Source organism: Glandiceps talaboti, chromosome 1 (genome assembly GCF_964340395.1).
Source record: "Glandiceps talaboti chromosome 1, keGlaTala1.1, whole genome shotgun sequence".
Lineage (NCBI taxonomy): Eukaryota > Metazoa > Hemichordata > Enteropneusta > Spengelidae > Glandiceps > Glandiceps talaboti.
In genome coordinates, this window is record NC_135549.1 from 675,037 (window position 1) to 698,119 (window position 23,083).

At 35.0% G+C, this 23,083-nt stretch overlaps 1 protein-coding gene across 3 annotated transcripts in view; it reads right to left on the reverse strand.

Annotated features, from left to right (window-relative positions):
* Positions 1 to 23,083, reverse strand: part of LOC144440189 (transcription cofactor vestigial-like protein 4) — a 73,674-nt gene that overhangs the window by 16,995 nt on the left and 33,596 nt on the right. For 2 of the 3 annotated variants that reach the window (XM_078129504.1, XM_078129487.1), the window contains exon 1: positions 8,466 to 8,638. The exons of the other annotated variant lie outside the window; for it this stretch is intronic. In XM_078129504.1, the coding sequence (XP_077985630.1) occupies positions 8,466 to 8,586 (121 nt within the window). In that variant the 5' untranslated portion in view covers positions 8,587 to 8,638. Of the gene's footprint in view, positions 1 to 8,465; positions 8,639 to 23,083 lie in introns of those variants that run through there. 3 annotated transcript variants of the gene reach the window in all.

Below are 23,083 nucleotides of genomic sequence, written 5' to 3' on the forward strand. Positions count from 1 at the left end.
GTAAGGTAAAGAAATATGTTTATCATGTCTACATCAGGTATATTTCGAAGGTCCTCCGTCCAACTTTCAATGTTTCCGCTGTCGATTAGTTTTATCTTTTGATGCTTGACATCCACTATTCGTCTCCTCTTCCATTCTCTCAGAAAGTTATCATTTTCTAGTGTTTCAAGACCAAGGTTGACAGCATTTCTGGCGATATCTAGTAGATTTAGAAGTAGTAATTTTCCACTCTTTTATGAATGCACGGAGTTCTTTTACGCCCATTTTGTTGACAGCTTCATACATCGCCATACTATTAGATGCCATGACGAAAATTCTGGCCCTCACTTTGTCAGATATGGTGCGCCCTCTCGCGATACTTTCCTGCGAAACAACCGGAAGTTCGATAACCGGAATACGCCGTATTAGATGTACATGTAACTAGAGGATCCACTATCACTAAATACTGATGATCACACTACTCAATTGACTTTTAATAAACCACAATCATACAGTTACCGCAACCCTTCATGCAACCCTTCACACACCACAGAATACATGGGAGCATTTTCATGACGTCAGTACCAAAGCCGTATTTTAGGAAACCATCCCATACCTCAACATATTTAGGAAGTAATACTCTGTACCGACAGGCTGGAATGAATTCCATTTTGAACCATTCTCAAATAAAATTACATATATTGAATTCTAAGTCAAAAGCGCCATCCTTACAGGAATAGTGTTGACTTTGAGACATGTGAATAACCATCACCATCACTTCTCTTTAAACTGTAATTAGCCCTAATAGTAATACACAGTGCTATCACCTAGCATAGCCCGAGGTTTGAGCTGGATGGTAGCTGGACTGGTGGTCCCAACTCACACTTGTTGGGTAAGATGATATACAAGGCTAGTTGCACTGAAATGTCTTTTGTACATGTTTCTGATGAAATGCAATGGATTTATGGCTTGATACAGCTCATAAGTAAAGCTTTGTTTTCACTAAATGTGTGTATACACATACTTGTTGTAGCTATTCTAAGGACAGATACCTATTCTTCTGCATTAAAGTCAGATGCCAGTAATGCTGTCCACACATGTGTTGTCTACTTCATAAACCATATGAGCTCAACACATGGGATGTATCTGTCACAATCTTAAACTTTTCCATCACAATGTTATCAATTTCTTTGATACAGAATACAGAAGCCATAAGAACTTTGAAGAAAGATTGAAAATTTTGAAAATGTATAGCTTGGATATAGGCATTTCATATTTGAAAAATTTTGTTTTTTTAATTTTTCATAGCAACACTGAATGTGACTGACATCTCATATAACCATCATTGTATTTATTGCTTTGTTTCAGATAAGGGGTATTTCATCTAAAATTTTAATGTAACACCATAATTCTTAATAAATCTGTAACAAAATTTAATGTCAACACATAAATAAAACTTGATCTGTACAGTCAGACTGCCAGTTTCATTTCCTTAACATATTCCAGCATCAACAGCCACTTCCTGATATCCACACTTCCTTAGCCTAGAATCCAGGCAACATTTAGTAACAAATTCAAATATATGGATTTCTGGCTAAAACTTCCTCAGATAATAGTTCATTTTACATAGACACAGATAAACATTGATTATATATATATATATATATATATATATATATATATATATATATATATACAACTTTGGAAATAACAGCGTTGCGGTTGCTTGCTTGTGGCAAAGAAGAATGAGACAAGTTTCAAGCAAAGACATACAATATAATCAGTGTCGGTAACTTTTCAAAGTATAAACACCACAGGATCCCCGGTGACACACTCTGTTTACTGATTAGGACACTGCATGTGATAATGATCAAATGGGACAGTGTGGCTCAAACCAGAGACTCATGATCATACCATTATGAAGTATAATATTAAATACAATTTCGTATACAACAACAACAACAACAACAACAACAACAACAACAACAGTAACAACTTCATCTTATTATAATTCAAGCTACATACAACATGTTATTTGTTGATCACTGAAATCAGTATTGAAATGGATTTATTATTTTGTCTATTCATGTACTTCGAATGATTTATTTTGTTATCCAACAGGCGCACACGTAGCATTACTTTTACAAAATGAAGTCATCCCTCGGAAAATGGTTCATGTAAATTTACACTCAAAAGTTGTGAGAGTTGGAACAAAAATATTCGACATGTGATCAATTTATCATTATTTCAAACTCAACTGCTTGTCCGACATGTAAAAAATTGACTTTGGCTTTCCCATCAGCATGCAAGGGTAAACAATGCCTTCTGTAAACATGCTATACCAAATCATGTACTGTTGTCCTCGCTTGGTACATGTAATTCCGACATCTTTGCTACCTCTGATTTGCAAAAAGATGACTTCAATTCTGGTCGACACATTATGTGACTGTACAAACACGTGTGTGGTGTACGGGCCTTAGTTTGCTGTCAGTACACGTAAGTTATATCTCTCTTCCCATCGCTCATTCCATTTTGGCTGTGTGTTGTGTCGGCATTGATAACACTAATGTACGTGTATCTAAGTAATAAATGCTATTTCTTGCCAATTATTTTGTAATAGACTAAACATTCCATAATCAAAAATACACACCACTCGGTTTCATTTCACCAACATTAAGATGTAACATTTCAAAATTCAAAGACCAACCCTACCGAGAAATGGTATGTGCTATGGTGCGTCTTGTACAATCTTATCTAATGTTATCAGCTGTAAAGGAAGTCACGTTGACGGCATGAACAGTCCTAGAACACCGTGGGAGTTTATTTTAGAACATGACAGATATAAACAAAATCATAAAGCTTTCCGTCAACCGACATCAGAGGCACCGGCTGTTGTTTTGTGTCACTTATCTTGTTGTCTTTACCTAAATTGTCTCTGCTTGAAGCTCACTTCATGCAAGCAACCGCAACGCTCTATATTCCATAGTTGTATATATATATATATATATATATATATATATATATATAAACTAGAATCTCAGTACAAAATATACATGTATCTTAAAATTGAAATACAAATGTACAATTTGTAGTTACAAGGAGGCCACTAATAGATGTCACAGGTGAAATCTTAAATTGCCTGTCAAATGACAATTTTGATTAATGACAGCCCTACAAATATAGCAAAGCAGAATAAACTGAACAGATAGACTAAACAAATACCACAATAAGAGATCACCCATAATTTAGGGACACTGTATACTTTAAAGTCTTTTAACGATCACACTTGGTTGATTGTTTGAAGTTATTTTACAGACCAATCACTTTCTGGCACAGAATATTTCAATGTTAGCATACACTAGCAATCATGGATGGATGGATGGATGGATGGATGTACAGACACAGAGACAGAGACAGAGACAGAGACAGAGACAGAGACAGACAGACAGACAGACAGACAGACAGACAGACAGACAGACAGACAGACAGACAGACAGACAGACAGACAGACAGACAGACAGAGACCAGAACTTCAGAAGGAATAACTGCTATCAATCTGTATGTACTTGTTGTCATTGGATATTAGTGACAAACCTGTATAAAGTTCAAAGTGAATAGTTGTTATCAAGATTCTTCACTTTGAACTATCTTGAATTCAAAGACTACAGGATGGATCATCTTACATAAAAATCGGCCACTACATGTACACTATTGACCTAGAGGCTATACGGCCACTACATGTACACTATTGACCTAGAGGCTATACGGCCACTACATGTACACTATTGACCTAGAGGCTATACGGCCACTACATGTACACTATTGACCTAGAGGCTATACGGCCACTACATGTACACTATTGACCTAGAGGCTATACGGCCACTACATGTACACTATTGACCTAGAGGCTATACGGCCACTACATGTATACTATTGACCTAGAGGCTATACGGCCACTATACATGTACACTATTGACCTAGAGGCTATACGGCCACTACATGTACACTATTGACCTAGAGGCTATACGGCCACTACATGTATACTATTGACCTAGAGGCTATACGGCCACTACATGTACACTATTGACCTAGAGGCTATACATCAAATGAATATTGTCAGACAATACTTCAATTCCAATGTTGGAATTATACATCTACTTAGTCTGGATGCCAACGTGGTTTTCTAACTGTGTGGGTGGCTGTGGATGAATTTTTAATTGCATCTCATGCATCTCAGAACTTGTAGAGTAACGACTTTGACTATATACTGTGAGTGGAGGTGTAAATGGTAACAATAAACTGTATAGGAACTACACTAACATCGATAAACAATGTTTTCTGCTAAAACTGGGCATTAAATTCCCACCCTAGTACTTGAACACTAGGGGGAATTTGATGATGCTGAGCCTGTACATGTAGGTGGCAAACATTCAAGTATGTCCGGAACTTCCTGCATGATGCTGGCAAATTGGAAAAATTTCTATCCTGAATAGTCCATACAACATATTGTAACTATTATATATATGATTCCATATGGTCTACTTTCTCCAAAACTATACTGTTGTTCTTTCCTCTACTTTCTATATATGATTCCATATGGTCTACTTTCTCCAAAACTATACTGTTGTTCTTTCCTCTACTTTCTATATATGATTCCATCCATATGGTCTACTTTCTCCAAAACTATACTGTTGTTCTTTCCTCTACTTTCTATATATGATTCCATCCATATGGTCTACTTTCTCCAAAACTATTCTGTTGTTCTTTCCTCTACTTTCTATATATGATTCCATATGGTCTACTTTCTCCAAAACTATACTGTTGTTCTTTCCTCTACTTTCTATATATGATTCCATCCATATGGTCTACTTTCTCCAAAACTATTCTGTTGTTCTTTCCTCTACTTTCTATATATGATTCCATCCATATGGTCTACTTTCTCCAAAACTATTCTGTTGTTCTTTCCTCTACTTTCTATATATGATTCCATATGGTCTACTTTCTCCAAAACTATTCTGTTGTTCTTTCCTCTACTTTATATATATGATTCCATATGGTCTACTTTCTCCAAAACTATACTGTTGTTTTTTCCTCTACTTTCTATATATGATTCCATCCATATGGTCTACTTTCTCCAAAACTATACTGTTGTTTTTTCCTCTACTTTCTATATATGATTCCATATGTTCTACTTTCTCCAAAACTATACTGTTGTTCTTTCCACTACTTTCTATATATGATTCCATATGGTCTACTTTCTCCAAAACTATACTGTTGTTCTTTCCACTACTTTCTATATATGATTCCATATGGTCTACTTTCTCCAAAACTATTCTGTTGTTCTTTCCTCTACTTTCTATATATGATTCCATATGGTCTACTTTCTCCAAAACTATACTGTTGTTCTTTCCACTACTTTCTATATATGATTCCATATGGTCTACTTTCTCCAAAACTATACTGTTGTTCTTTCCTCTACTTTCTATATATGATTCCATATGGTCTACTTTCTCCAAAACTATACTGTTGTTTTTTCCTCTACTTTCTATATATGATTCCATATGGTCTACTTTCTCCAAAACTATACTGTTGTTCTTTCCTCTACTTTATATACTTTATTACACCATCTACATGTATTTATACGAAGTCAAAATGAAACAAACTAAGAAGATATTACCATGCATACTGTATGTTATTTAGCCATGTTTGTGCTTATCTTTATCATTTTACATGGTTAACTATAAAAAGAAATTTTTTTAACAGAGATTAATATATACGTCTTACCAGTAGTTCAGAGTTAAATAAAGCCAATATATAACAAACTCCATGGTTACAAATGTTACATAGTTCAGAGTTAAATAAAGCCAATATATAACAAACTCTATGGTTACAAATGTTACATAGTTCAGAGTTAAATAAAGCCAATATATAACAAACTCTATGGTTACAAATGTTACATAGTTCAGAGTTAAATAAAGCCAATATATAACAAACTCTATGGTTACAAATGTTACATAGTTCAGAGTTAAATAAAGCCAATATATAACAAACTCTATGGTTACAAATGTTACATAGTTCAGAGTTAAATAAAGCCAATATATAACAAACTCCATGGTTACAAATGCTCTTCTTACTTGGTATCCTTTCAAACAAGTTCTGATTCTTTTTTTATTTGGTTATTAATACTTTTCCTTCGATTTTCAGTTTTCAGCTAGCATTTGACAAATGAAACCTTCACATGAGAAACATTGCTTGGCGGTGATTTGAAAGCAGCCACTAATAAGTTAAATGAACAGCAAATGTAGCAGAAAAACCATTGATACAAGGTCAAGATCACCGCTGTGAATAATGTGTGAAGAATGGCATTATGGGATACTTCTGAAACTATGAAAACATTCAGCACTGTTGTTAATTACTTTATGGGTTATAGGGTCACCACTTCCACAACATAATTAATACCGACACATATTAATTTGCAGCTATTTCAGATCAGAGTATCTACATATCAGATATGTCTCTCTAGGTGCTATAATATTAGCTATATTTGGTGATTCAAGAAGGGACTACATGTAATTTCATCCGCGATGCTTATCAGTTATCACTTTAAAAATACAATCTGTGCCATCATTAAAGTAGGCCAGTCCAGATATGAGGTACTGTCAAACTTGAATTCAATTCTATCTGTTTCTCTGTCTACTAAAAAACCCACTTGACTACATGATTCAACTATTCTACATGCTACAGAAAAATAAAACATTGCAAAATATTATAATTTGCAATATAAACTATGAATCAAACTAATTAAAATACTTTAGTATACCCTTTGTGCCTCCTCTTTACTTCCCCTCTATCTATTACAATCTATTTCCAGTGATGAGCTAAATCACAACTATGGATCAGATATACTTCGACACAACTAAACTATGCATGTATTAGTGATTGCACATGTACTGGCTGGAAGGCAACTTTCATTTTCCATGTTTCAAATAAATATCACAATTATCCTTTCTCTTTCCCCTCTCTCAAAAACAATCAATTTGTGGTCATTGGCGAAATCAGAACTATGATACAACTAACTAAAGTACTTGATTGTACATGTTTACTGTCTGGAAGGACAGTTTCCTTGTCTTTATTTCAAATAAATAGCATAAGTATACACACTGTTTCCACTGTTATCAATCACTACATAACATGTTTCTATAATTACCTGAACTGTAACAACTACCAATGTAGTCTAACACCACAAAAGAAAGTACAAAATCCACAGAACTTAGTGCAGTGTGATTCTTTAGCCATCAATCAAACAATAGTTTGACATCCACCTACAAGTACACACTCAAAAGGATCCAAATTGTTTGTATTACCAATTAACATCATGTTTATATTTAGACCCCTAATGAGAATCTAATGAACTCTGTGGTTGGTAAACAAAAATCTCTCCTTTCTGCATCTTCCGATATCATGGATATACACCAGACTTATTCCCTTTACAGTATAAAACATTAGTCTTAGCCTTACATGTACACTCCTCTGATTTTTTTCTACATTCTTGAGCCAGATCATTGATCAATGCATATTGAGAAGTTGTTTACTGCTATTAAATAATAAAAACATCAACTTAATTAATGTAAAGGGGTTGCGGTTAGGATAACCCTACACCGAGTGTCTAACAGTGTCGGGGATTTTAAAATATTGTCGGTATTTAACATGTACAAGTGTTGACGTCAACTGCCGATTAGTCTTCGTGCTATGCACTTGTACACATACTAACAAACTATAAAATCTTTTAACGCTGTCACAAGCCCATGTATCATGCTACCATGGACATATGTTGTGTACATTGAGGAGATGGAGAATGAGCAATTACCATACATGAGTTGATATAAATAACAATACAAACGTTCTACGCACGCTTGTAATTTGATCAGCTTTTCAAGTTTTCATATTTTGATGGGAATATCATCTGAAATTTAAAATCCATGCCCCGACACACGTCTCTATGACTCGTGTGTACATTTACGTCATCTGGACCCAGTATGGACATACATGTTTATATGCAGTCATACTAGTGTATGAAATGTCTATACGTTCTGGAATGAGAAAGCCTTCTGTTGGCTTTCTTCCCACTTTTATACTCATGCTAAGTATAAGTTGCTCCGATATAGCATTTCCAACTCAAAGCAAACACTTTCCACTAGTTTACTATTTTGGACTGCTTAGCATGGTGTAGAAAATGTCACTATTCACTCAGAAATATGGTCAAATTACATATGAATACCAAATATATATATGCTCAAAAACACTGCACCTGTTGACAATGTAAGCAGTTCCATAAACACATTAGACAGTGCAAGTGTGGAAAGTTCTACTTCTTCATCAATAGCAAACGTTATTGAAAACCTCTCCATTTAAATGTGTGTAGACTGGCATCAACCACTACCTACATGTATACATGCCACATCAGTCAAAAAGTAGAACTGAAATACCTTTAAACAGGACAAATGGCACTGCCTCAAAACTAGCCAACCCAGAGTAAGTCAAAGTCTCCATTGCTTGAGCGGCATCCAAAGATAAGTCAGTTGATTCCCACACAAGCCTTGTGTACATGTGAGCCCCTCACTGTCGTCACACAAAATAAGTGCCAAGTGAAACGGTTCACTTGTTTTCACCACTTAACTGTGCAACTATGTGTACCATGTCAACTATGCCATTCATGCAAACACTCCAACTCGTAAGGAAATAGCAGTGTTCCTCACACCAGGAATGCCAACCACTCAACTTTCGCCATCTCAAAAGTACCACAAAATCTCTTGGATTTACTTATATTTTCCAGTCATTTCTTTCTTCCCAATATGTGATATCAGTGGTTATGAAGTACTAGGAGGAGTACACAAGATACTCTTCTCTCTCTGTTCTCATGGGAGCCTGACTATGTTTATTCTGTTTTCCCGCCAAAATTTGGGTTTGAAGTAAGCAGACTATTTACAGTTGTGTAGTCATCATTTTCTATATTTTTTGTAGAAGATATTTCAACCAAAACAAGCAAGCTAGAAAAGAGGTTTTTTTGCCGAAGTTTGTGAAAATAATCAAAATACCAGAATTTTAAAATTCTTTAAGTAGTGGTATCTTGCACAGTAATTACAATGAGAGGAGAGGTGAGCATATGCACTACTTCAGCTGAAAAATAATCAAGTTACCCATCCACACATAAGACCTGCACACATGGTAATAATAATGTACTGAAATTTATCGTCTACCAAAGTATGATTAATATTAACAGACTACCGGAAATGAATATTTAAGAATTTTTCACTAAGAACATCTGGAAGTAAATGTCTTCCTGTTCGGATTACCATGTCATTGAAGTTGATATTCACACAACCATCATCAAATTCTTAGAATCTACAAAGTTGACATTTTGGGATTACTTATTAAAATACCACTGTATGTCTCTCATAAACGAACTTACCAGCACAAAGGCCATGTATGGTTACAAATATAATACTCTTACTACCATGCAGTTTAATCTCCTGTATACCATATAGCCTGAAATAGGATGCTGTTTTCTACTTTATCCTCTTAAAATTCATTTCTAATCACTTTTTTTGAACCAAAATGACCTTTTCTGTCTTCCAACACCAGTCTTTGTCAAGCTCTATTTATAATAATTGATTTCTGATATCCAAAATTTGATTAAATGGAAAAAACATCCCAGCTTTTGACACTTTGTGTACAACTGAACAATAGTATTAGTTAGTTTCAAACTATCATCTAATCAATTGGCAGCACGGCGTCCTAACTTGACACTTTGTGTACAACTGAATAATAGTATTGGTTAGTTTCAAACTATCATCTAATCAATTGGCAGCACGGCGTCCTAACTTGACACTTTGTGTACAACTGAACAATAGTATTGGTTAGTTTCAAACTATCATCTAATCAATTGGCAGCACGGCGTCCTAACTTGACGACCATGAGAGAACCATCTTATTTACACTGGCTTGGTAACACAATATTTTATTACTAACATCAATTTTCAGAAAAATGATGAGCTTATCATATGATCTGCGTATATACGCCAACTGCATGACTGATTCTACTGTACAACTTTAAATCGGTATTTCAAATATCCCTCAACGCTTTGTTTTTCAAATTACCAGTACAAGCAGCATCCAACAAGCAACGCTATGCTAACTAGTCAAAATATGCAGTTTAGATGCAGTCTGACGTAATCAGCCCATGTTTCATATTTCAGGCTAGCTGTCCTACTTTGCAAATGGAATTTTATTTTCACAGTATCAGAAAGCAATGAGAATTAATAATACATTAGGCTGCTGTCCTTATATTTAGGATGACCTTCTGCAGATGTTCAAAAATGTATAATTTTCCTCTCATAAATCATTTTGAGATGGATACAAAATGAAGCACTGATGAAAGAGTAGCCCTGTTTTTGATGCATAGGTAAAATACATGTATAAAGCTTTACTTGGTGTATAACCTACCTATCACCCCAGCCAAGTGTTTCTGGCACAATGCCAAGAGAGAATTTTCAGCGTGGGGGTTGTTCTTTCACTGTACACATAACTAAAAGCAGTACACACAGTTCACACTAAATATTCATATCCTATGGCTGAGGTTAACATCCTTCCCTTATGATGCATATACCACATCATTGGTTGCCTCGATACATTAAAAGACATAGCACACAGCATTATTATCAACTAAGAAACTCAAAATGGGATTCCAAAAAAATTGCAAAGAAATTGTAAAAAAAAAATTACAAGCTCATACTGGAATACAAATATTGTATGCATATCGAAAATGCTTTGAGATCTATACAAACTAGAATTGCAAATTCAACAAGCCTTCATTTAAGACATACCCCACCCCACTCCCATGATGTGAGGAGAGATACTTTGAATGGTGTCCATAAGTATCAAACTTTTGAAGATAACAGGCAAAATGTGCTTTTCTATCACAAATATGGCTGCCATCTTTGGTGATACAGATCACGATCACAATAAGGTGACTTGCATATGTCTCACATAGTCAAAACCAAGCCATGATTAAAATATTACCACTTGAAATATTTTATTCAAAAAATAAGAAGATAATAAGACTTTCAAGGTCAAAGGCTTTAAATGAAAGCTCATATTTGATGACATGGATGTATAGGCACTTGAATGGAGTTAACGTCACTACATAGTACACCTCCAAAGTTATGATGCATATTGTGAAATTTAGGTTTGGTTGTAAAACGAAGTGACATGCATATGTCTCAAATAGCATGTTACCATTGTGCAATGTTAGGTTGAAATCGGTTGGTGCATGTCAGAGTTATAAAGGGTGACCTGACAGACAGACACACAGATGGAACCCCATCTAACAGCTCCCTCCGGGCAGTGCCCCTTGGGGGCTAAAAGAAATTCACTTATTTTATATTCATTGAAAATGTTCTTGCAATTCTGATACAGCCTGATAAATGATACATTCATATTGTAGAAATGAAGTCTGTAGTGCAAGACCAAAGACAACTAGTTCATTAACATCACCCCTATGATTTTGCCAACAGGTCAGGCTAATCTAGTTCATTAACATCACCCCTACATGTATAATTATGCCAACAGGTCAGGCTAATCTAGTTCTCTTAAATAGGCCATGTAATTCATATTCACGTTTTCTCTTTAAATCTTGCAACTTGCAAATACCCAGAGAGGAATTCAACTTGGAACAGCTTTTGACAAGCAGTTGAGGAGTCTAGACATAAAGAACCTCTAACAATGTGTACTTGATCTATTTTTCTTGTCTTACCCACCTCAAATGATATTGTTGTGTAATTTAGCCTATGTTTGGTATGGCTACCATCTAGAGAACTAAAAGCTCCTATACTGTACTGACTGACATGACATGGACATTATCTGGGTCTCCCAGTCTCAAGAACTTTAACATTTCATTAGGTCAGCCATACATAATTTCTATATGTTTCTCATGACTCAACTGACCCTCAGCGAAACAATAAAAAATATTTGATGCCCTCTGCAGCAGGATTAAAAATTACATCACTGATTGTATGATGGCAATCCCCAAAGTACGTATCTGCGCAAATGTTTCACAGTATTCCTCTCTTAATTGTCATTTCTAAATCATTCAGACTATTAAAGAATGATTAATTGAAAGTATCACCAACATGTACTGACTACTCATACACCTTATTTTTTATAATATATTTTTTTGTATTTTCAATTTTAAGGTGTTAGTACTATTACGATGCAAAACATAGAATTGAGTAAGGTGACCCTGACATGGACATTATCTGGGTCTCGCAAGGTCTAAAAATCTTTCTGTAATGTTTCATTTCCTTAGGGTTTAGCTATAGCCCTAAAAAAACATAAGGAAACTATGAAAACATTCTCTCTCTCTCTCTCTCCTCTCTCTCTCTCTCTCTCTCTCTCTCTCTCTCTCTCTCTCTCTCTCTCTCTCTCTCTCTCTCTCTCTCTCTCTCTCTCTCTCTCTCTCTCTCTCTCTCTCTCTCTCTCTCTCTCTCTCTCTCTCTCTCTCTCTCTCTCTCTCTCTCTCTCTCTCTCTCTCTCTCTCTCTCTCTCTCTCTCTCTCTCTCTCTCTCTCTCTCTCTCTCTCTCTCTCTCTCTCTCTCTCTCTCTCTCTCTCTCTCTCTCTCTCTCTCTCTCTCTCTCTCTCTCTCTCTCTCTCTCTCTCTCTCTCTCTCTCTCTCTCTCTCTCTCTCTCTCTCTCTCTCTCTCTCTCTCTCTCTCTCATACACAAGGGTTCTAAAATATTGGTAAAATGTAAAATGCGTTGAAATGATTATATTGCCCAAAGCAATGTTTCTGAATGCCTATAACATATTAAATATCATGTATGTCATTTGCAAATAAATTTCTGGTTTCTGCACAAGCTAGAATAACACCACATCAAGATACAACATTTTATTGCAGACCTTGACAACAATATGCCCCTCCCATATCACCTACTTACCTCTGCATGCACTTTGGTCCCCTAAAACTTTGAAATAATTAACCTAGACATTAGCTGAGAGAGAAGAATTTTATGCTGTATGCACAAATCTCGCCATTGTATTTGTGCAATGTGTGATATGGCCTCTCATTTTATACAGATGACTGCACACCTTCTATTCTGACAGTTGACATGCATCAACATGGCTATATTATACACCAACTTCAGTATCTACATGGCTATTTAATATACTCACTTTAGTTCTACATGTTTACAAATATCAATCCAATCTGTTTGATGTCCAACATGACACTGTATCAGTACACAATTTACTACAGGTACAACATAAACCTTTTTTTTCAGAGTTTGAGTTGATAGTTTAAATAAAACAAAAAATTGACATTGAAACTTAATTTTTTTCCCAAGGATATCAATAGCACAGTTTCAACTCAAGCTCAGAAATGTTTTACATTTTCAAAATATCAGTCTAAAAATGATAGGATACTGTCTGTTTATTCCCGATATGCAAGCTATGTCAAAAATGTTTGCGAAACACTAAACAAGTTTTTTACTCATTTGTTTTCATTTTTTTCAAATTTTCATTAAAATTCAATTTAAACTGGTCATAATATATTTGCCAATTCTTAGCCATGCAAACACAAAGCTTGGCATGGACTTGGCATTCTGCACGATGTCTTGCTACAAGTTTACAACAGAATGGTAGGTCTAATATAGTAGCCTGCTGTCAGACCAGTCAGTTTTCACACTCCAGTAACCCTCCTCTAGGGGGTTCCCACTAAATGTTTTTATTTGTTAAACAACCATGCAGTAATAATTAATATTGCTATAAGTGTGCAGCAAGATGACAGCTACAAAACATCTGCCAAATTTCAACCTCAAAATACATGAAATACAGTGCTGCTATGCAAATGAAGAAGTTGGTAGAGTAAATAAATATCAATATTTCTGGTTGTCAATATAATACCACCAACAAAACCTGTATAGATTTAATCCAGAGACATATAAATCCTTATAAAGTACAACCACTACATTAAATATTTCTACATGATTAGAATTAGAAGTATTTCCAAATTTAGTCGCAAGATATCCATTTCTGGTAACATCATATCCAAATATGGTAACTTTAATGTGATTTTGTCATTTCTTAGCTATGCCCTTGAAAAGATCCAGGGTTGTTGGAAAACAGTAAGAGTGAAACTATACAATCAGATATTAACATTAAATCAAATGTTTGAAATAAACTTAATGAGTGATATAATGTCTACTTTTAATTTTGTGACTATCAATTTGATGTACTTTATGTTCTTTACAGTACGAGTTGCTTCTACTCCTCTTTGGCTCACCTTTATAGAATTGGTTAATAACTGGATTGACAATGTTGTTTTTCATGTCAGTAAAATGTATGTAGAGCCAGATAGCCAGGTCTATAGACTAACCGAAGTGTGCATCACTCTGTAAACCACTAGTATACATGTCTGTGAATGCCATACCTACAATGCCAAACCTACAACGTTCACATACATTGACTGGTTCTTGAACAAAGTACATCTCAATCTTCATCCTTAATCCTACCCACTACACTATAAAGCTACTTGTAAGAAATCTGATTCTGTATTTGATTACTAGCACATATAAAGAGTAATACAAAGGTTGTGCAACAGTGCTGCTCAGTGATATCTTTCTATGAAAACCTCTAAAATTCATCAACTTCACAGTATAACTTCACTAAAAGTGTAGTACACCTTCTCACCAGTTTAATATAATTTCAAATATATTTTGGGGCCAAATTGACAAGAAATGATCCAATATCTAGACTGGATGATAGTAATATGACCAAAACTATAATTATCAATCACAGATACACCGGTACATGTATATACATATTGAAAGTAGACTACAGTGTAGACAATACAGAAGTACACTATTTGTAAATTGTTCTCAAAATTTAAGTTGTTACTTTCAAAATTTGAAACTTTACAATTTTGAAGTCTGGTTTAACCCATGCTTTAACTGTCTCCAAAGTAACAATGTCAGAAATGATATATGGTGGGGACACCAGTACAACTAATGAATTGTCCATAGATATTCATCAACTCTGAATTGAATGTCAAATCAAATTACAAGACATACATATAAACCCTGCAGTAATGGTAATCTTCAGTATCATAATTGTACCTGACAATCTATTTGTCACAGACAAACACAACATGATATGTATAAATCTGATGAGAAATTGTCAAAGTGTTGTCAAAGCAAAAAATATTTGGATTTTTAATTATACTAATTAAACCTAATTCAACTAAAATACCTAAAACATAACTTAGATTCTGGTAGAAATTCCAATGTATGGGTAAATTCAATGACAAGTATGTCTGGAATAATGACATTATTTCATTATAGTAAGAATTCAATCTGAGTATTATGTTGACACAGCAATGCTGTCAGAAACTCATCTAGTCTAGTCAGTTGTCAATCATCAGTAGATTTCTACATATTTCTCTTGTTCATTACAACATACAGAAAACTTTATCAATACATAATGTACAATCTCAGCACACCTAGTACCAGCATATATTTGTAGATAGCCCAGATACTTGTCTTGGTGTTACTATCTCAAGAAGCTCTCTACACTAACATGGAGAGCTTGACTTGTCTTGGTGTTATTATCTCAAGAAGTTCTCTACACTAACATGGAGAGCTTGACTAATCTTGGTGTTATTATCTCAACAAGCTCTCTACACCAACATGGAGAATTTGACTTGTCTTGGTGTTATTATCTCAAGAAGCTCTCAACACCAACATGGAGAGCTTGGTGTAGAGAGCTTCAAGAGATACTGGTAGTAACATAGACATTAAAGTCTTTGGGTATGTAGAACAATGCATAATATGATAGAGGGTGTCCTTTGGTATTATGTTGCCACAGAAAATACTCTAGACTTGTATTTGTATATCAATTCTAATTAATCCGTTTTCCTCTTTCCTTGTAGCCTGCAAGATGTTTACTTCTACATTACAGAATAAATATTGACATAATTTAGAGAAAGACTAAAACAGACTAGTGTATAATGGAGTCTTAAACATGTCTTGTATTCTCCCTTTCAACAGAGACACCCCTAGCAGAGTATGGACTAGTTGCCTTTGTACATCAAACTACAGCTAAACCATAGAACAAGGACATAACCATAGACACACAACAAAGTATACAGTATAATAAACAGTATGTATCTGGTGTTATGATTGGTCTCTGTATACCCACAAGTCATATAATAAACAGTATGTATCTGGTGTTATGATTGGTCTCTGTATACCCACAAGTCATATAATAAACAGTATGTATCTGGTGTTATGATTGGTCTCTGTATACCCACAAGTCATATAATAAACAGTATTTATCTGGTGTTATGATTGGTCTCTGTATACCCACAAGTCATATAATAAACAGTATGTATCTGGTGTTATGATTGGTCTCTGTATACCCACAAGTCATATAATAAACAGTATGTATCTGGTGTTATGATTGGTCTCTGTATACCCACAAGTCATATAATAAACAGTATTTATCTGGTGTTATGATTGGTCTCTGTATACCCACAAGTCATATAATAAACAGTATGTATCTGGTGTTATGATTGGTCTCTGTATACCCACAAGTCATATAATAAACAGTATGTATCTGGTGTTATGATTGGTCTCTGTATACCCACAAGTCATATAATAAACAGTATGTATCTGGTGTTATGATTGGTCTCTGTATATCCACAAGTCATATAATAAACAGTATGTATCTGGTGTTATGATTGGTCTCTGTATACCCACAAGTCATACAAGTGTGCACTATATACCAGAAGCTGATGTTGTTTTCATTCAATGTACAAGTATGTCTCTGTTCATGGAATCAGTCCTATGTGATACCTAGACATTCAGCAACAGTAAATCCTACATGGTGTTAGAAATTGAGCTTATACAACAGCCATATACATTGTGAATTATTCATTTAAGTTGGACATAACCCATAGACTTCTTGGCTATCTGACTTAATGTCATTCATTAGAACAGTGACTTGGCTATCTGACTTGACAATGTCATTCATCCGAACATAGACTTGGCTATCTGACTTGACAATGTCATTCATCTGAACATAGACTTGGCTATCTGACTTGACAATGTCATTCATCTGAACACAGACTTGGCTATCTGACTTGACAATGTCATTCATCCGAACAGTGACTTGGCTATCTGGCTTAACAATGTCATTCATCAGAACAGTGTTGAACATGTTGAGTCAGATAGCCAAAGCTCTTGGCTATGTAGGGCAAGATAACATGGATGCCAGGCTAAAAAGGACACTCTGAACCTACATGAAAACAGTAACATGTCATCATACATCTGTTGATGTCTAGACTTCACACCACAAGTTGTCCAAATCAAAAGTCCTAGTTTCTGGTAGACTTCACACCACAAGTTGTCCAAATCAAAAGTTCTAGTTTCTGGTTCAGTAAAGGAGCTGTACTTTTCTACATATTCCCAATATTTCTATAGATAATTAATTAATGATCTCAGTGATCTGTCAACAGCAAAAGTGCATTGAGATGTACAATGTAATCTACACAAGATTCATCACCATTTCAGGGCTATAAACTACATGTGTACCCATATACTTTACAAAAACACTGTTTATATATCTAGTATATATTACAAAATTCATAAAGTGCACTTGTATGGATTCATATACATCACTCTATGCTTCTCTAGGTGAACAAAAATTGGGCCAACGTGAATTGAATTGCTTGAGATACTAAGATAACCACAAGACTGTTGAAAACAACTACATGTACATCTACATCTACCTAGAAAAATCATAGACAATGGAGGGATATTTTTTGTCTATGGGAAAACAGTTTGGCATCCACGTTGTCCTAGAAAACGAAGTAAAGCTCTCTAAGATATTTTGATATGGAAATGGTCCCTGGACCCAGGCTAAGGAAAATATAATATTGCTAGCCCATTGTATGGTATTGCATTTATTTATTTGTTGTTCTAAATGTAGTGTGAAGTAACAAACATCAGCACATCAGCATTCAGATTACTTCATGGCAGATAAATGAAAATAAACAGGGTGACTGAAGCAATAGCCACATTGTGCTAAAAGTGGGTAGCCAAGAGATGTGTTGGGGTTACTGTCAAAGGCTAGCATAGTAGCCAAGAGATGTGTTGGGGTTACTGTCAAAGGCTAGCATAGTAGCCAAGAGATGTGTTGGGGTTACTGTCAAAGGCTAGCATAGTAGCCAAGAGATGTGTTGGGGTTACTGTCAAAGGCTAGCATAGTAGCCAAGATATGTGTTGGGGTTACTGTCAAAGGCTAGCATAGTAGCCAAGAAATGTGTTGGGGTTACTGTCAAAGGCTAGCATAGTAGCCAAGATATGTGTTGGGGTTACTGTCAAAGGCTAGCATAGTAGCCAAGAGACGTGTTGGGGTTACTGTCAAAGGCTAGCATAGTAGCCAAGAGACGTGTTGGGGTTACTGTCAAAGGCTAGCATAGTAGCCAAGAGACGTGTTGGGGTTACTGTCAAAGGCTAGCATAGTAGCCAAGAGATGTGTTGGGGTTACTGTCAAAGGCTAACATGGTGTCAATGCCAGCATGTGATAGCGACAATAATGTAGTCTTTGGCTAAACAGTGAGATGTACCCATGCAGTCTTTGGCTAAATAGTGAGATGTACCCATACAGTCTTTGGCTAAACAGTGAGATGTACCCATACAGTCTTTAGCTAAACAGTGAGATGTACCCATAAAGTCTTTGGCTAAACAGTGAGATGTACCCATACAGTCTTTGGCTAAACAGTGAGATGTACCCATACAGTCTTTGGCTAAACAGTGAGATGTACCCATAAAGTCTTTGGCTAAATAGTGAGATGTACCCTTAAAGTCTTTGGCTAAATAGTGAGATGTACCCATACAGTCTTTGGCTAAACAGTGAGATGTACCCATACAGTCTTTGGCTAAACAGTGAGATGTACCCATACAGTCTTTGGCTAAACAGTGAGATGTACCCATACAGTCTTTGGCTAAACAGTGAGATGTACCCATACAGTCTTTGGCTAAACAGTGAGATGTACCCATGTATCCATACAGTCTTTGGCTAAACAGTGAGATGTACCCAAGAACTTGTCAATACATAAAATGTACGGTAATAGTATTTCCCCAAGATATTAGGTCAGAAATGCGATCTGGGTCAAATTTAAAATTAAGCTTTAAATAAAGTAAACATATTCAAGTGGACCATACAGCTCAACTAAATACACTAACAGTAAGAACCTAGCATTGAATATTAGGCATGTAAGTTTTTATTGGGAAGTAATTCTAAACATTCTCATATCATCAAATACAGTTCTCTGTAAATGTTTTTTGTTACTTGGAAAAATGGCTGCCATAACAGCATTCTATACTGTGTCATATTCTGTATATGTGTCAATCATACAAGTGGTTTTACTGTATCATACACTGAGCTATTCCATACAAATTTCCTTCAAGACAATAAACTACTCAGTCTGACATACACATAGTAATGTGAATGATATACATTTCATGGTATTATATGCACATATCACATCCCAGATTCCCCAATCATATCCAGTGTTGAAACAATTAACTATCACATATATTCCCTAGTTTTTAAGATCTACTGAAACTTCCAAAAATCCCACTAAAATATACTGTAACTGGCCAAACTCAGTAGGTATGAACAGCATCAAGTGGCACATTAAACCCACAACACAACACAACACAACACAACACAACACAACACAACACAATCATGAAAAGGGTGCCACGAGAACACTCTGAAATATCAACCATTCTCTGATACCAATATTACTCAAAAAACAGCTATCACTGTATCAGTTCAGAGAGGAATTTCCACTTAAACTGACAATATAAATGTAGCAAGGCTAGTTCACCACGTTTTTCCAAGGTGATTCAGCATGCAGACTCCATCCAAGGAAATATCACACCAAGATGAAAACAATCTGGCATCAAAATGTAGAATGGTGATATATTTCTTTTACCATGATTGACATTTGAAATCAAACCCAAGAAGCTTCATGCCAAGAAAACAATAATCAGTGACAGAAAAATAACATGATTTGTTTACAGTAAAGTTTTATATGTTGGACAAGGACTTGAATCCTAGGTCTTCAACAGTTTTCTTATTTCCACTCCAAGGTATTACAATTTACAAGCTCAAGATTCACAAAGTAAACAAGTGAATCTTCCCATTTTAAGAGAAGGAATTCATATTACTACCTTAATAAATAAATAAATAAATAATATATAAATAAATAAATAAATATATGAGGTAAATAAAGAGTTTCAAGTTGATTTTGCTATCAAGGTACTTCTTCTGCATTTCTTCAATATAAAGTAAACTATTGTTTTATCACACTTAAACTTCTTTGTTTAACACCCAAGTAACGTGACAGGAATAACATATTTCAGGATTTTTGTTCCTATTTTTGCCTCCATCTTACTGTTGAAAACGCCAAAGCATGTATGATTCATGTCACATGATGAAATCATCAGCAATCCTTCAAATTGATAAATTTGTTGACAAACAAACATCTTTCTTGATTGTTTACACATGGATATCATGCTAGTGTACACAGTACCATCAGCAACAACTAAATAGGTAATTCAGCTACTCAGATTGTCATGTTTCTGCTATGATATGATGTATTTTCAAAAAATAACGAAATATACAAAGAAAAGAAAAAAGTAGCTACTTGAGTCTGAATTCAAAATCAGTTGGCATACCTACTTTCCAAAAGCAATTTTACATTATTAAACAGATTAATACTAAATCAGGCTCAAGAATAATGCGTTTGTGAGAGCAATGACGTACACAAACATTACCACACATACTTGTTATGTCACCTGATCACATCACATGATCTTGAATGAATGCAAGTTATTTTTCAATGAAATCTGTTTTCAAAATAACTTGTAAACAAAAAGTTTGAGTGTTTATTTATACAACAGAAAGACTGTGCAATGTTGACCTATATCATCATTTTTACCAAAACATTCAAAAAGAAAATGCTACCTCCAGGGCATTTCATTTCATTTTTTTTATTTATAACAAGACAACACCAATTCTGGGCTAATAACAATTTTGCGAAAAACACACAATCAAAATATTTTCTGTTATCCAACTGACAGTATATCCCTTCTAAACATAAACTACCTCTGGGTACCAAAACAGTCACTTTTTCAGCAAACATTTTTGTATCAATACCCCAAATTACAGACAAATAATTGCCAAGGCAGATAAAACTACAGGCAAAATCTAAAAAAGTTAAATTAAAATACTGATGAGAATATGTAAATTATGCATAAACTTCTACATATTTGCTGCAGTTATTTTAACTATTATAAAACACATTGCCATTAAAGTCATCCAGAACTCGTAAACAAGTGCACAAAACTTTCCATCTGTATGCAAGGAATCTTGGGTCACAAACCCTGAAGCTGCATAGCAAATAATTTCCTTCACTTTTGCTCTTTCCCACAGTAAGTTGCTTATTTACTACACTGTAATGCTGCTCTTTTGGCCAACTGGCCTACATTTTTGGCCAGTAAAAGTTGGAATGCTTCCAATGGTATACAACATCACTCAATAGCAAATTGAGGGAATCTAATCAGTAGAACAACATTCTTACCAAGTATGGACTTCTCATCAATGTTTCCATATCCCTTGGTAGGTACCACTAAGAACACACACATAGTTTGCCAGTCACCTTTGATCCCCTCTCTCTCAATTGTTACACTTTTAGCATTTTGATAAAATACATATGGTATGGCACTGATAGGCACAACAGAATGTTGGCACTATTAGACACTGTCAACTGCAAGGCTAAGTACACACACACACACACACACACACACACACACACACACACACACACACACACACACACACACACACACATACATACACACATACAGTATTAGACACCGTCAACTGCAAGGCTAAGTACATAGTCTACACTGTTAGACTTCAACAACGGCAAGGCTATGTGTCACTGTCATACACATGCATACAGATGGACAGACTTACTGGAAGTCGAAGTCAGACATACCCCAGCTCAAGTACATTCTACATATATAGTCACTGAGTTAGTACAGTTTGATTGACATTTGTAAGTATGCAACCATGACTAGACTGAGAACCTGCTACAAGTTGTAATGTAATGTAGCGTCTATAACACTGGTACTTATGATGTACAAATTACAACATACATGTACATGCGTTATCAATTAAAGCTACTATTGCCGTTATCCATACCTAAAACATTTTTACAAATTTCCCAATACAGAATACCACCAACATCTTGTCTCTTTAGGCTCAAAACTGAATTCTGCAATACAATTATATTTTTCATCATGACGGTAAACAATGCCTTTTTACTGTTTTCTGTACGATTGTACATAATTATACTCTGAGTGCAATTAATTCAGTTTAAAAATACATTGTATGTGCAAATTATCTCTTCTACCTCCACAACATAATATCACTCATCATTCATTACAGTATACTGTTTTTAGTATGCCATGCATAATTTAACATCACTTCATAGTTCATTGCATCATTACCAATTACCATGGCAACAGAGTTATCTACAAACTTGAGATCATCTGTTAATCAAATTCAAAGGAATATTTGGACAATTAACTCTTCATGAAATTAGTAGAAATTTCTAAAAATGCGACATATGACCAGACTTCATTAAACAAGTAAATTTACAAGCAGGTTTCAAATACCTGAAGCATAACTTCAAAAATTCTTTTCCTTTTAAACCCACAATCCTGGCATAAAAAATCACCAGGAGCACTTTTGTATATCAACGTCATGGAAACTTCACTGACTAAGAAACCATTGTTTATGAATATCGATGTACAAGTATATTATTTCCATTAGTTTCATAAATAATTTACACTCACACAGCTGAGACAAATCTGCCTTGAACAGGGCAGCAAAATAACATTTACATACACCAACCCCCTGGGTACCACAAAGTTTATAAAATGTGTTCTCAAAGTTTGACATTTAACAGTC